Below are 16,734 nucleotides of genomic sequence, written 5' to 3' on the forward strand. Positions count from 1 at the left end.
TCTGCGTTGTGCATGTGCTCGTCTATATGGTGTTGTCAGTGATGGTGGTGGGGTCTGCCTTTCCCTGCAACAATGCAAAGATTGCGTAAGCAGAGAAAGTGAATGACAGCTGCGGAAAATTGGATAAAGCAGCTCTCGAAAGCTCTGTGTGGTGTGGGGGTGGTGTGGTTTAAGCAGCCGCACCTGTCTTGGGTCTAGGTAATTGGGCTGTACGCCTGTTGCTCGTCAGAGCAATCAACGTGCAACAGGTAAATCACCCATCTCCACACACACACACACACACACACACACACACACACGCACACACTGGGAGGGCCTCTGTCATGACAATAGGTGTTTTTCGCACAGAATAGTTCTGGGGACTCCCTGAGGGGAACTAGGAACTGTCCCCGGAGAACTAGATAACTTCAAGGGCTTGCACTGGTAGTATGTATGCTGAAGTTACGTAAGCCAATGGGGTTTTAGCTTCACTTCCGGGCTCGTTGAATTTACAGTAAATTTTCATGTGTTTCACCTTATCAGTCTACTAAAAGCTGTTTCTGAACTAATTTGAGGTGAGAAATAAGCAATCCAGTTGCCGAATCTTCACTCATATTAGATCTACAAGACGTAATTTTAAAGTTTGTTCCGACTTTTGTCAGACATGGACATGGGCATCCGGACATCGCAGGGTTTTTTTGTGTTTCATTCAATTAACGTTGGGAAATAAAATGAAATAAATACATCTACAATGAAAATACAATTTATTTTTTATTTTTTTATTATTGTTTTTGTTTTTTTTATTACCGCTGAGGGTACGTGGGCTGGTCCCCACACAGAGCAATGCGACTCGGCCGGGTGGACTGTCCTCAGTGTGCCGGGGGCGAGGGACTGTGCACTTACTGTATGTCTGGACTAATCACCGTGCACTTACGTCACTGAAGGTTCCTCTTATGCTGGGTAGTCCCTGCCTTTTAGTAGAAGCTAAAAAAGTCCCTCAAGAAGACCGTTCTGAGAACTACGGTTCCTCCAAAGATTCTTAGAACTATGATAAAGTACCTGCTGTGCATAAACACCTAATGTCCCACCTGCTCCTGGCTTGTTACATCTTGCCACTCTCTCCAATAAATTGGTGTGTTTGCAAAATCTCTGCCTCTGTCTCTCCATCGGAGGGCCCTGACAATGCCACTCGGGTGGTGTGTGGCAGGCAGAACATCCACAAAAATGAGCAGCGTCGTGATGAAAAAACATTCCTGTACCACCTCAAGTGACCAGAAAAAAGAATCGACTGATGGAGAAAAGAAAGTGATGTCTCGGAGCGAAGACCAGCGTAAACCTGGATGTTTGATGAAACACATGTCGCTGTTTGAATAGAATTGTGGGACTCTGCAAGGTATAATTTCTCTTTCAGCAGTTTTAATTATTTAGAAAGGAAAAGCCATTGAGTAAGCAACAAGCTCTTATCAGGTACGGAGACCATTAGCGTGACATCAATTACTTTGCAGGTAATGAAGATAACATTAGCCTCTGTTGCAGTGTACATGGGAGAGTAGGGGAGAGAACAGTGTACGGACAATTACTGGGGTGAAATACTCATCAGAGATGAACTGAAAATATATCAAATATCTGCTACTTTGGAGTATTTATTTTTTCCCCCCTTTGAGTGACAAAGTGAGTGACAAAGTCTCGCCCCTTGTGGCACTTTGTATTCGTGTGGTCACACAACGCTAACCTCTTTGTCAAGCCCTTTGAAACCTACACCTCCACTCCAAAAGCAACTCTTTAGTGAAGAGGGTCCAAGCTCACAATGCATTCATGGTTTTGGACGTCTTTTGTTTTTGCTCTATGCATCATCTGTGTCCAAACAAAGCAAATCACGTGGACGTCTGTTTGGTCCTTGTTTTTTCGACTTTGTAGTTGGAATGAATGTCGCACCTACGTGGCTCTCTCTTGTATGGACCCTCGCGTTCAGGTGAACTCTGCCCACTTGGGTTACACTCATGAATAATGGATCTGTCTGCCCACTCCCTGATGACAGATCCACAAATTACTTCCCCCACTCATGCTCTTATTTTGGAATATTTAGGATGTGCTTGTTGTTATTACGAACCTTTCCCTCAATGGCATTTGAGGTTAAATTTTTTTTGATTTGTCTTTTTTCTCACCTTGGACACTGAGTTTGCCAAAAGCCCAGACCATGTTCCAAAGCTGTCCCAAGCCAGTGAAACTGGTTGTTCCCCAGCACCTCAACCAGAAATAAACAGGCAGCTTAAAGTGTTTGCTTTAGGCCAGACGGTACCTCCATGCACATACAGGGCTGAGACTAATGTGACCTGCGACCTTTTCGGCGAAATCCTGGCCAGGGTCATGTTTGCTTCCCTGCGATCAACCTGTCTGCTTCCATCTCACTCTTCCCTTATGTCTCGTCCATTACTTTTCCTCTTCACCTCACTCTGTCTCCCTCGGCTTGTCTCCCTCGGCTTTCCGCGACACTTTGCCCGGCTCTGAGGAAGGAGGGCAAAGCTACTGGAGTGATAATCCTCTTAGCAGACTTGCTGCTCATTTGTCAGCGTCCAAATAAAGCATGGAGTTATGGGATTTGGGCGGGGGGGGGGGGCACTTGTTCACCTGCCGCTATGACTTGAGGGATCTGGGACATTGGCTGAGCGTCCCCAGGGGAGGGGCCGAGGGCCTTTGAAAACGAGGGGTAGCTGGATTGGGCTCATTGTTCTCACTGTCTGCACTACTAAGAATAGCTTCCCTGTGAACACGTTGGGTTTTTGTCACAACTAGTTTTCCACTTTGGTGGATAATGGCAAAATGTGTAGCCAGGCCTTTTCATTTTTGTGTGTGTGTATATCGAGCTTTTTAATTCTCATGGTCTGTTTATTGCAGTTTAAAGAAAAACCCAGCTTAATTTGCGTCATCATTATCACGGCCACTTCTGAGGTCTATTCAAGTAGAATTCATGCCCACTTTAGTCTGTCTTTAGCACAAAAATGTCAAGCTGTATTTTTTTTTTTCTGATTTGTTTTATAGCCGACTGCCGACCAAAGCCAGTCAGTAGGCCTCCCTCTTGACTGAAAGTCCAAAAGTCTTAAGCTTAAAAAGCAAATCTGACCAAACAGTTTGTATCTGAGCTCCTCAAGCGCATTAAACATCCCTTCTCACAGAATCTTGGAAGATTTTTTTCATTTCAGTTGTATTTTTTATATTTATTTGATATTTATATTTTATTTCTGAAATCACTTAACACTTTTTCAAAATTATTATTCAGCATTCCAAATGATTATGCAAATTGGATTTTAGTGTCAAACATTACATTTTTTGTTTTTCAATTAAACTCATGGATGGTATTGTGTCTCAGGGCTCTTTGGATCACTGAAATAAATCTCAGACACCTGTGATAATTAGTTTGCCAGGTGAGCCCATTTAAAGGAAAACTACTTAAGAAGGACGTTCCACATTATTAAGCAGGCCACAGGTTTCAAGCAATATGGGAAAGAAAAAGGATCTCTCTGCTGCCGAAAAGCCCCAAATAGTGAAATGCCTTGGACAAGGTATGAAAACATTAGATATTTCATGAAAACCTAAGCGTGATCATCGTACTGTGAAGAGATTTGTGGCTGATGCAGAGCACAGATGGGTTGGTGCAGATAAAGACATAATGAGGAAGGTTTCTGCCAGACAATTCATGGGATTAAGAGAGCAGCTGCTAAAATGGCGTTACAAAGCAGCAAACAGGTATTTAAAGCTGCTGGTGCCTCTGGAGTCCCACGAACCTCAAGGTGTAGGATCCTCCAGAGGCTTGCAGTTGTGCATAAACCTACTATTGGGCCACTCCTAACCAATGCCCACAAGCAGAAACGGTTGTAGTGGGCCCAGAAATACAGGAAGACTAATTTTCAAACAGTCTTGTTTGCTGATGAGTGCCGTGCAACCCTGGATGGTCCAGATGGATGGAGTAGTGGATGGTTGGTGGATGGCCACCATGTCCCAACAAGGCTGCCACGTCAGCAAGGAGGTGGCAGAGTCATGTTTTTGGCCGGAATCATGGGGAGAGAGCTGGTAGGCCCCTTTAGGGTCCCTAAAGGTGTGAAAATGACCTCGGCAAAGTATATAGAGTTTCCATGGCACAAAAAGAAGAACCGTGCCTTCCGTAGCAAAATCATCTTCATGCATGACAATGCACCATCTCATGCTGCAAAGAATACCTCTGTGTCATTGGCTGCATATAGGTATAAAAGGAGAGAAACTCATGGTGTGGTCCCCATCCCATCCAATAAAATTTGAATTATAACCTAACGGTTGATGACTTGAAAATTACACTGAATGTCATTTGCATCGACTATTTAGGAAAATCAGAGAAAATATAATTTGCATAATAATTTGGAACGTGGGGTATATCATTACATGTGCTATTATTAATGATAGAACTTGTATATCCACATCATTCCGAGACTGGAATATGTAGTTGGAAAGGGTGGATGAATGGATGATGCACATTTAGCTGTTTATGTGTCTGACCTTCTGAAGCTGTAGCTTCATCAGAGAAATTGTTTCTCCCGCTGAAACTTATTTGACTTTTTTTCTTTTCCTACAGCGTTGTCAATTCCCAAACTAAGAATGGTGCCACACCCTTATACCTGGCCTGCCAGGAGGGTCACCTGGAGGTTGTCCAGTACCTGGTCAAGAACTGCGGGGCAGAGCCAAGCATCAGAGCCAACGACGGCATGACACCTCTCCATGCCGCCGCCCAGATGGGCCACAACACCGTCATTGTCTGGCTGGTATGTTGGGATGGCAAAGATCTGTGGTTGGTGGTTCAAACCCAAGACTTGTTTACTCCTATTATGTTTTTTCTAATGGTTCATGAGTTGGAGACTTTCCCAAATTACCAAGGTGGCAGAAAATTGATACAGCAGAATTCATATGTTCTTGAGGCAAAATTAATCAGAATGACAAATGACACCTTGTGTATACCAAGTTTCAGGTCTCCAGGTCAAAAGAGGCAGCAGGACTGAGCATTACAAGTTTGGCTTCTTAATATAGTGACCCCTATGGTCAAATTTGTACCGGGCTTTATGGATACTAGTTTATCGGGTTTAACTATCAGCGTGACAAATTTGAAAAAAGATTTGCCAATCCAGGCCTGAGATAGTATAGCCATTTTATCTGGCTGTAAAAAAAAATCAGGAACAACTTAAAAAAATTCCTGCATATACAGTACTGTAAGCTGCATGTACAGAAACTGACATTTCATCACCCTTACCAGGGACCAAGCCTCCATAGCCAGAACTGTGTATATACAGTATCTTCTTCTTCTTTCGGCTACTCCTGTTAGGGGTCGACCACAGCAGATCATCTGCCTCCAATACCTTCTCTTCTGCGCATCTTCCTCCCTATATGCTGTATATATTAAATGATTTATACTCAAAAATTAAATTTACAAAGGGGCTGTTACCTTTGTCCCTCTAACAGATGAGCTTCACAGAGGTCAGCCTGTCGGACCGGGATGGTGATGGAGCCACGGCCATGCACTTCACCGCCAGCCGAGGCCACGCCAAGGTGCTGAGCTGGCTGCTGTTGCACGGGGGCGAGATCGTCACCGACAGCTGGGGGGGGACGCCGCTGCACGATGCGGCCGAGAACGGAGAACTGGAGGTGGGTGTGGGGGTGTGTTGCTTGCTTGCTTGCAACTCACCTAAGTTTTGATATCTCTGTTTCTGTGTCTACCTAGCAAAGAGACTTTGAGAGGTATAGTCTCGGCAAACTTGGCTTTATGGTGCTGTTAAAGTTCAAGAGATTGTTTGTCACATACATACACATACGGTTGTACATATATGCAGTGAAATGTCATGACACCCGGTGATTATGCACAAGCTCTATAAGCTCGAAAAATACTCAAAGTATATGATACTTTAGGTTTTACAATACACACATTTTTGCATGCCTCATGATGGTTAGTGTTATGATTCTACATAACCCTTCATATCTGATTTTGCATGTGGACCATCTGTTTTGAATGAGCTGTTGTTACCCCTCCAACCTGCTGTTTTGACTGGGATTGGTCTGTTGATGATCCCTACATGTTCTGTTAGACCTAGAATGAATTGTAAATAATTAAGATGATAAAATCTTTGGGGAAGGGGAATGATACAGAAAGTTGATATATTTTAAGGTTTTGGAATTTAGGAACTGGTGTATGACCACTAGTGATCGACCGATATGGGTTTTTCAGTGGCCAATGCCGATATTTAGAGAGTAGGGTGACCGATGGCCGATATCTAATGCCAATATCATGGGGGTTTTTTTGCATCTGATAAAATACAACAGTTTTATAATAATAACAACAAATGAGAGACAAAATTGCTGAACTTAAATATACATTTATTTAACACTAATGTTATTGTCTCTGAAAAGCATTAAAAAAAAAATAATAAAATTATCAACTATATAAGTGTCCACAGGTTATATATAATACAGTCTCTCCGTTACAGAAGTGCATGATTTATTATTTTCAAGTAAAGTAATTACACAAAAACATCCAGTTTTTACTAAATTAAGTTCCATGGCAACGGAAAGCAATGGGGAGACGGTGTTACCGGGGCAGTGGGGACACAGGGTTTGTTTGTAATGGGGCGGATCAGGATCCCTTAACTCAGTTGTGTTTTTATAAATGTTGTTTCATACAAGGAGGAACTCAAAAAAAATTAGTACTCAAATAAAAAGACAGGAAAACCGCCATGGGAACGCACGCACTGCGCTGCCTGGAGGAGAAAAAAAAAAACGTAGGACGTTTTGCCCCAAATGCACAATATTTCCAAACAGCACTCCTGCTGTTTACTTTCAAGACCAGTTGCGGAGGCTCTGTACTTGCCAACTTTAATGAGCTTATGCCACAACAAACTGGAGTAAATAGACGAATGAAGCAGCGAGTGAGTGAGAGGAGGCGGGGCTATGTGGGCTCTGCAGCAGTGTGTGTGCTGTGTGTGTGCTGACTCGCTGTCAGAGAGAAGAGAGATCGAGGAAGCAGCTGCTACCGGTATATTGATAGTGTGGAAAATTTATATTGAAACAGTTTCAAATATTCCGAATTTCTATGTATAGAAAAATATACTTTTTACAACACTTTTTTTGTTTATTGGCCTTGTGAGTGCAGGCATTGGCCCATGCCGATTATCTCAAAATGCGCACATACCGGCCCAATTAATGGGCTGATCTATTAATCGGGCGACTACTAATGACCACCCAACTAGCTCGCCTTGTATCGAACAAAAGTTGCAGTCATCCAGTCACTGATAAGATAGTTTCAAAACAGACTCTTAAACAGAACACCCTCCCCCCGCTCTCTTTGCTTCTTTCTCTCTCTCTCTCTCCCACTCTTCCCTCTCTTTCTCTCTAATCTTCTCACTCCGTCTCCAGTGTTGTCAGATCCTTGTTGTCAATGGAGTGGACCTCGGCATCAGGGACCAGGACGGCTTCTCGGCAGCGGACCTGGCAGAGTACAATGGCCATTCTCAGTGTGCCAAGTACCTGCGCACGGTGGAGAACATGGTGAGACATGGGCCTACCCACACTATATGAGTTTGCTTACATCGGTCATCGTCATTTCCTTGAATTTCACTTAATCGCAGCTTTAATGCATTCTTTACAATAATTGAAATACTTCAACACATTTGAACTAGTTAGCTACTCCTTGTTCGACCACTATGTGTAGAATTGACGTCCTCACTGTGTTGTCCTGGCCATGGCCGGTGCACTCTGCTGGAGCGAGCTGCCGCATCCCCCGACCACCTCGGGTTTATCTGCTCTAATCACCAGAGCTGTTGACTGCTCCCCTCGGCTCCAGTCCAATAAGGAACTCACAACACCTCTGCACTGCCGCAAACATATTTCCCCCTTCTCGCCGTCCGTCCCCCCGAGGAATGTTAACAAATTGAGTCTAGGGCCGTGGGGAGGGAGCAGAGGACCCTGGAGGCTTCACCATCAGCTGTGGGCTGAGCCATTAAACTGTGCTGATTAAACCAATCGTGCAACTGTTGCCTCTGAGCGTCGCCTGGGACCGAGACTGGGAACATTTCCGTGGTTCACGGCCCATGGCTCTAGAGACGGAGGGGAAACACACGTGACACGGCTCAGTTTGCCTTTAAAGCTCTCACTGTAGATGTTTCACAGTTCTCTAGAATCAGTCACTCCAACTAAATAAGCTTTCGAATGATAATCTTCAACTGGCCGTAATGTCCGCTGCTCATGTCAATACCGACATCTCTGTCTTTTCTTCTGATTTACATATTAACATTTACATTCCTTAAATTATTTTACCCATATTGCACAAATGCACCAATCTTTTATGATTTTATTTGGAATTAGAATTTTATTTAGGATTATTACATTTGTTTTTATTGTTTTTTTTGCATTTATTTTCATTCCTGTAGCTTTTGACTACTGTCCATGTTTTTATATATTTTTTTTATTATTATTTTATGAAAACCGTATTGCATTGCTTTTTTATGTACAAAATCTCCTATATAAATAACATTTAGATTTTTTTTTTTTTATAAGTCAGATTTTATGTCAATGGCCAAGTGCAAATGCACTTGGCCATTGAATTCTGTTTTCGATCCTGATCCTTGTGCTATGAAATTCCTTGAGCTGCAGAACAACATTTCAGTTTCCTCATGTTATGTATTGTAATAATTCAATTTTTGAACAAAAATGTTCAAACTTCTTGCTCTGTTCGATGGAATTCACATCCACAAAACACTTCTGATCTCTTCTTCCTGGCTTTTAACCCCAGAGTGTGGAGCACCGTGTGCTGTCCAGGGATCCGTCCACCGACCTGGAGTACAAGCAGCCGGACTCGGGCTTGTCATCGCCTGTGACCACCATGTCCCCTGCCAACCCTCCTGCCCGCTTCCAGCTGGGCTCTCCGTCCAGCAGCCTGTCCAACTATGACTCAGCAAACTCCAGTCAGACCAGCACCGGAGAGAAGAGAAGCAGCTCCCCCCCTTCCCGGCCCCCCGCCGGCCAGCAGGCCCCTGTCACCCAAGCAGGTTGGTTAGCTAGTGAAAGGGCTCTCCGTTCTCCTAAATGATGCACATGTCATGTAGAAAGTTATTTTTTTTACTTTAATGTATTCCAAAGGCTTCCATTAATTCCCTGTACACGTATGAATGATCATATTTTCCTGGTGAGCTGCGGATACAATGCAATATAAAAATGAAATTTTGTCCGACAATAGTGAGTGGTGGGGACTTTGTGTCAGCAACTTAACATCTTTGGAGAAAAGTATCTTGGCTATTGTGGGAACCTCCACTTGGGTTCTATGCCCTCAGTTTGCATCCTTTTATTTGGTGTCACTGTAGCATGCCGTGCCAGTGCTGCACCCTAGTGACTTGTGCAAATAGTTTATTACAGGCTGCACTCTTATCCTCTGCACTATAATGTTCTAATTTCTATTCATTCACCACATTTAAACAAAACACAAATACCAAAAATGCTCTTTCTAAATATTAACAAAAGAAATAATAGTTAGAATGTCTTTCATATATACTTTGATAAGTTGATTTGATGGTGAAAAATCTTTTAAACCTTTTCAATTCAAGTGTAAATTTGAACACAAAGCAAATGGTTGACACTTACAAACAAGTATTTTTGAAGGATCCTTATTCAATATAAATATGAATATTTATGATGTATATCTCTGTGCTGCAGGTAAGTCGGCCATCGCCGACATGCAGGCCTACATGGACATGCTGAACCCAGACATTGGCGCCGCCGCTCCCGTGAAGGAACCCTCTCCTGTCACTGAGTCCAAGACCCCCCCTCCACCTCCGCCGGCCTTCCCACCCCCTCCACCGCCTCCGCCAGCATCCCAGGCGCTGCCGCCCCCTCCAGGCTACCCAGCGCCGCAGCCCCCCAAAGAGCAGGGGTCAGTCGAGTTCTTGAAGGTGAAGAGCAACCTGCGACACGTGGAGAGCGACACCGGCAGGAAGGGGGTAAGAACAGCCACCTTCAGCCACTTTGCTTACTTAGAAATGGAGTGTCGCGTACTACATGTTACTACAGTACTATCGTCCAGAGAAACTTTCAACGGCGTCTGACCCATCACAATGCATTGTGGGATACGCTAGCTGCCGTAGTGTGCAGTATTTGTATAGGAAGATATTTCACCAGATGTAGTGTGTCATTCAGGTGCTTCTCACACACTATTTTATGCTTACTATGGTTTCAGACACACTCAACACTAATTTGACATACTACTATGAATAGTGTACGACTGTAGTATGGAATAGTTGTGAAGTGTAACCATATTGCACATTACCCTGAACCTGTGAGGCTTTATTTGGTATGATATTATTATTTATATTATCAATAGGTGAACCTCACTTGGAATACATGGGTTTTTAAAAGATTAGCCATCACTGTCAGAACTGTCTTTGGTTTGAAATGGGAGGACTGTATTTTTCAGGCTAGACTCAGCCCTTCCAAGTTAATAATCACTTACACAATTCAGTGTCAAAAAACTCCACATCGCTGTATTAATGGATTTTTAGACTCTAGCATCTTTCTTTTGATGAAATCCGAGAACAAAACCTGTCTATTAGTAGCTGTTTGCTGGATTTGGGGTGTGTGGATTAAAGGGGCCACTAGGTGCATTTCCCTCACACATGACTAATCACTTTGGTCAGTGTTCCTGTCTTTGCAAGCGCACAATGCTGCTACTGTGCTGGAGAACGAATACGCTCATTATCAGGCCAAGCCTCTGAGTCAGAGAAAAATTGATTTTTTTAATGGTCCTCGATGATCATTTTGCCAGTCGATGGGCTCACGGATCATTGCGACTGCATTGTGGGCTGTCAAGGGCGTCAACTCCTGTTTGCCGCACTTCACACGATGCGGAGCAGCAATCTTGTTCCTATAAGTGGTGGATCAAAGTAGAACTCGGGATGATGTCCCTCCACAGTGAGTTCTTATAGTTGTGTGATATTGTCGCATTTCAACAATGTTTGGACAATTACAGTCAGAAAATAATCCTTGCTCTAAAAGTGGTTCCAATTACAAGATGATGTTAGGGGGGAAAAGCTCAAAAATACTGCTTTTTAACTATTAACTTACCTATTAGGACATGTGTCCTTTCAGAATCAATATATATGTGGATTAAAATGTTTGCCATCGAAGTTTGTTTTATTTTCAAATTATTTTGTTTTTGTCGGATGGTTATTTTGGACACCAGTGGCAGGTTGTCGCAGCACCGCCCACACACGGCGCTCTGCACACTCAATTTACATGAATCAAATTAAATCAGTGGATTAGGAAAACTGCTTTGTTTGCAGCCTGCCATAGCATCGGCTTGTAGGAAGTGTCCTGCTCATTATGGGGTGCCTAGGAACTGAAGTGAAGAGGTGTATGCATGTGTGTGTGCACCCTTAAAACCCTAATTAACAGCCCTCCCCCCGCCCAATGTACACTCTGACCAGAGGGCGAACATTACTATTAACTTAACTTATCTATTTAACTGATCTGTTTCCTCCTCTTGCAACATGGATACATACACGTACAACACTAACATACGGAGATGTCACATGCACACACACATTCCTGTTGAACAAAGATAAATAAACACACACACAGAATTAAAGTCTCAGCAACCCATTGCGCAGTTTATCCTGCGATACAAATCGAAAGAAGACCCTAGAAAACCCTAGTGTTTTTTGAATGTAGTTTAGTGACTAGTGTGGTTTATTTGGGCATCATCTACTGGTTCTGGTTAAAAGCGTTGCGTGCGTGTGATTGAGCCTCCACTCCCCCGCCTAATTTGTCTGTGTTTGCCTTCGGTTGGGGCAAAGTGTTTTTGAGGCAGGCCGCTCAAATGACTGCTTTGCCTCCCGGGCGCCCAGCTCCCTCGCTCCTGTGTGATGCCTTTCACCCAAAAAACCCCATGGCCTCCACGCACTGGACCCGTTCCTTCCCCTCAGTCACACTCACTGGTGCCCTGCAGCCTGGAATATTCAGATTATTCAGATAATCCCTAAATCAAAATCGGAGCGATTTGAGCATGACCTGGGTCTTTTGTTGCACATGCTTTGCATTAGAGGCCTAGGATGGCGGGGCGGGGCGAAGGAGCGGTTGTTGAGTGGGCCGGCCGGCGGTGAGGTCACCGTCACCGCTGCTGAGTCCGACCCGATAGGTTATTGATGAGGCCACTGGGTAAAGTGAGAGGGCGGGTAGAGTGACACCCGCACACGCAGAGAACAGAGAACAACCCGAGGGGAGGCGGCTCCTGGGATCTGGTGACAGCCACACCGTCTGCACCTCCGGAGGCTGACGGGGCTGACGGAGGCTCTGTGAGGAGTGGAGGAGAGGAGCGCTACATACCAGGGGGACAGGGGACGCCGAGGCCGAGGTACTGTAATGACGAGGGAAGCTGCTGCTTGAGGTGTTCTGAGGTGGTGGCGACCCGTGGAGGACAAGGGCTGTGCTCGCTTTGTTTCCTTGTGCTTGGACGGGTTCAATGCATTTAGTAACGGTGGAGCGGTGTTGGGCTGTGGTGGAAGGCTGCAAAAGTTCTCCTTTTTGTATAAGAGGCTGTTGCTGTTTCCAGGCTTCTGTTGCTTCTGTGGCTTGATCTGCTAAACAAAGCTTCGAATGGGATGTGAGATGCATGGCTCCACATGAGGTCGTTCTTTTGACGATACTTTCCGCTCATCATTCTGATCGTGTGAGGTTTAATTTCCAAGTTACACGCAAATGTGTGGCAACTGAATAATTCAGTTTGTGCCCTAGCCGAGCACAAATGGCGATTAGTGACATTTTAAAAAGGTGGTTTAGCGAAACAAAAAGAAAGATCTCTGAACAATAATTTAGTGCTAAAGGACGTGTGTGTGTGTGTGTGTGTGTGTGTGTGTGTGTGTGTGTGTGTGTGTGTGTGTGTGTGTGTGTGTGTGTGTGTGTGTGTGTGTGTGTGTGTGTGTGTGTGTGTGTGTGTGTGTCTGTGTGTGGTGGGCAGCAGAAATGCTTTGTGCTCTGGCTATTGTCGCTCGTCCTCCCGGGGGGACGACAATCAAACCATCTGCAGCGCTGGCCTCTCACATTACCCTTCCACCTGACGAGCGTTTCTTTGACGGCAGACATGAGTCAACAGAAGGAAACGGGCGTAGAAGAACTCAGAACACGACACCACAAAGCGGGGAAAGGTCGGGGGTCGCCTGTCTATTATTTTGCGCTGGCTCTGACATTATCTCCACTTGAGGGACATCTGCCAAACGCCAGTTGCTCCCGTCTGCAGAATGTCAATGAATGGCTGATTCCATCATTTGAAAGGGGAAACTGACGCAGCTTTTACATTTTTCAGTTTATTTTCAAGAGAATACTTAAAGTAGCACCTATGCGTCAACGCATTTGCGATACATTTAGTGCTGCTCGCCGTTGGGATAACTAAACAGGTGACCAAGAACAAAAAAATGACATCGTAAGATTTCAGAAACTTCAAGGAGTATTTGCATAAGATCGGAGGATTTTTGCATCAGGAAAATGTACCAACTTGCTGAGAAGACGGTAACGACACGTCAGCTGGAATTGCAAGAACATTTCCAGTGAACGCGATGCCTTTTAAGAATGTACTGCAGCAAGAACGAGTGTTGGATACTTAGAGGAACAGAACTTGTACTTCAACGCTCAAGCGGCAGGTTCAAGTTCAGCGGTGTTTCATCTGACTCCATGTGTATAAATCCATCCATTTTCTTGACCTGCTTGGATTGGTCAGGGTTTGCAGAGACATCATATTTGTCTGCTTGTTTTTTTTTGTTTTATTTAATTACATTTTTTAGGTCATTGATTTAATCCTTCCAAAATGTCACTGTCTTACTTTGTCATTCAAGTTGTCTTCAATGAGACCACACCATCGTTTTGTACTTTGTGATTTGATTTGCCCTTTATGTGATGGCATATCTTTTGGGGTCCTATATGACTGCAAACAAAACAGCTTCCATGCATGTGATCTCCTAAAGTAATGAATGCGGGGGGAGAGATATGGAGTGCTACATTCAGTAAAGTGAGAGTTTCAAGTCTGGGCTTGTATCTGATCCTCGTCCCTCGGGTATTAAATGGAACTGGTCAAGATGGAGCTCAGAGCAGGAAAGTGAGAGTGTGGAAACCGAGAAGTTACTGAACTCTGACCCCGTTCTGAGGTAATTTGGGTTTCTTTTACGCGGGGATTAAGAAAGCCACGCATGAATAGTCGCTTTCTGTGACCCACAGGAACAGCGTACAATATTTATGAACTAAATGAAAACGTTGTTGTTGTTGTTGTTGTTGTTTTTTTTTTGTTTTTTTTGTGGGTCTTATGGATCCTGTCACATGACTGGAGCAGGCTAAAAGAAATCTGCCAAAGAAGGAGAAACATCTTAAAACAATATATACTGTAGAAACAGAATATATGATGTTTTTACTTGTGCAGGGTTAGCTGTAGTTTAATCTATTTGTTTCATTTATTTAATGTTGGATCGAACACTTTGGCACAAATTATGTCTGGTTGATTCCAATGAATAGTAACTTTTTCTTTGTGAATTAAATTGTTTTGAATCAGTGTTAAACCTAAGATAATTCTGAGAAATTAATATAATTAATGCAATGTTTATGGAAGTCATATTTTATATAAAAAAAAAAATATATATATATATATATTAATGAATTTCTTATTTCCTTCCGCAGATAAATAAAATGTTATCTTATCTTATTAGTTGGGAAGCGTTTCAAAATATATGCACCTTAAGACTACTTACTTATTTACTAAATGTACAAAGTTGATTTACTTTATATAGAAATGGACTTAAGGTCAATTCATCACATTGAAAAAATGTTAAGAATTCACCTTTTTTTTTTTCATCTACTCTTTTAAAAAAAAAGATAGGTGTAGGTCAGAATAACAGCTCCTTATAATATACACATCTCCTCTTCTCTCTTCGATCAGCTCTCTCCAGGAGAAAACATTGATAGGCTGAGACGTGTGGACTCCAACAGGAAGTCGAGGAGCTTCAGCAAACAGCCGAGCACTGGGGACTACTACAAGGCCCTGGGCAGCGACACGCCCCAGCAGAGCACAACCATGCCGCCCAACGAGGAGGTAAGGCCACCGTGGAAGCATCTTGCTCAGCACACAGACTGTAGAGAGAGAAATGGACATAGCAGCTGTGACGTCACCCGTCAGTTTCTGAATAGATGAATATAAGCCCCGAGTTTGGGTTTACGCTCGCCGCCAACTCCGAAACAAGTGTTGGGGCTTTTTTGATCCCAGGGAAAGGCAACTCTCTTATTGAGAAGTCCAATAAATATATAGATATAGCTAGATGTAGTGATTTGCCGTATGATCAGGGGCCAAATAAAACCCGGAGTAAGTAAGGCTAGGTAAGTAAAGATCATGGCTTTGCCTTTACAAGGTGATTTTCAGAGTGAGGTTTGTAGAATGTACTAGCTTCCAACAGTCAGCACTATTTTCTTGTAAACAATGACTTATGTAACATTCTTTCCTCCTAAGTTTTTGTTTGCTGCCGGATGCAAACTGCACCCTCATTTCCATTGCGTGTCAAGTCTCCACCCCACTGTGTAAACTCTGCAGGAACCTACAGTCAGTCTCGCTGCACGCAAAACCCAAGAGTAGACAAGGAAATAAGCCACCATGACAAAATATAATTGAATGGGTTTTTTTTTTTCCTATGAACTAGGAAAGATTACTGAAAACTACCGATTAACTAAGAAGGCTTGCTGGAGAATATGTGTGTGTATATATATTAAAACTTCTTACATTTTAAGGAGCCAGTTTTGTGGAAAAAAGAGTAAATGTAATGATCCAAATTATATATAATTATTTATATATATATATATATATATATATATATATATATATATATAAAAGAAATATGAGAAGAAATATGAATCAGTGAAACACTTCTGCATTAAAAGAATTATTTTGGCCCATCAGCTTAACAACCTGTTGCTGGCACATTGCTGGACACCAGTGTCCCGGGGGAAGAGTTTTCCCATAATCTGGTATATCTGAAGTGGTGGGGTGTGGGGATGCTATGAGCCACTAAGGGGTATAATCCATGCTGAGCCAATTAGAGCCTCAGCGGGCCCCTCCTGGTCCCAGAGGCGTCCTAGCAGATGGCCCCGACTAATCAGCAGCGGCACGTGCCGCCGGAGTCCCTGTCTGGACACCTACAGCCCCCACCCCTCCCCCCGGCCCCACAACTCACTGGAGGGTTGAACAAGAGAAGGGGGCCACAATGATGGGCACGCGTCTGAGGATGAAAAGGCTGTGAAGGGTGGGGCTGGGGGGTGGGGTGGGGGTAATGTCATGGCCCATTAGCTTGTGAGCAGCTGTTTTATGGTTTGCCCGTGGAACGTGCCGGACGCGTGCGCCCTCGTGGGGGGGGTTTGGGCGTTTGGGGGGGTTAAAGCACTATCAGTTACAGCAACAGATGGCTGCTCCCTGATATTTCTCCCCAGAGATCCAGATTAGAGCCACATTAACTCCATTACAGGCGATGGGGCGTTATGTCTATACAAATTGATCAAAGGAGCAAGCAGAGAGTGGAAACCTCTAATAGACCGTCCACCACTGTGTCAACACACAGCTGTCACACACACACACACACACACACACACACTAGAGCCACTTTAGCAAGGAACCACTCTGGGATTCCGATGCAGGATGGGTGGGCAGGCAGGTGACTTCTTCACAATATTATGGAT

The 16,734-nt window shown here is 43.8% G+C and overlaps 1 protein-coding gene across 1 annotated transcript in view; it reads left to right on the top strand.

Moving 5' to 3' along the window:
• espn (espin) overlaps positions 1 to 16,734 on the top strand; it is a gene marked incomplete at both ends in the record, with an annotated part of 44,208 nt that overhangs the window by 6,595 nt on the left and 20,879 nt on the right. Inside the window, 6 exons of the mRNA XM_080015800.1 lie at positions 4,583 to 4,769; positions 5,461 to 5,643; positions 7,405 to 7,536; positions 8,780 to 9,035; positions 9,697 to 9,980; positions 14,954 to 15,106. Of these exons, the coding sequence (XP_079871926.1) occupies positions 4,583 to 4,769; positions 5,461 to 5,643; positions 7,405 to 7,536; positions 8,780 to 9,035; positions 9,697 to 9,980; positions 14,954 to 15,106 (1,195 nt within the window). The remainder of the gene's footprint in view (positions 1 to 4,582; positions 4,770 to 5,460; positions 5,644 to 7,404; positions 7,537 to 8,779; positions 9,036 to 9,696; positions 9,981 to 14,953; positions 15,107 to 16,734) is intronic.

Source organism: Zeus faber (assembly GCF_960531495.2).
Source record: "Zeus faber genome assembly, chromosome: 15".
Taxonomy (NCBI): Eukaryota; Metazoa; Chordata; class Actinopteri; order Zeiformes; family Zeidae; genus Zeus; species Zeus faber.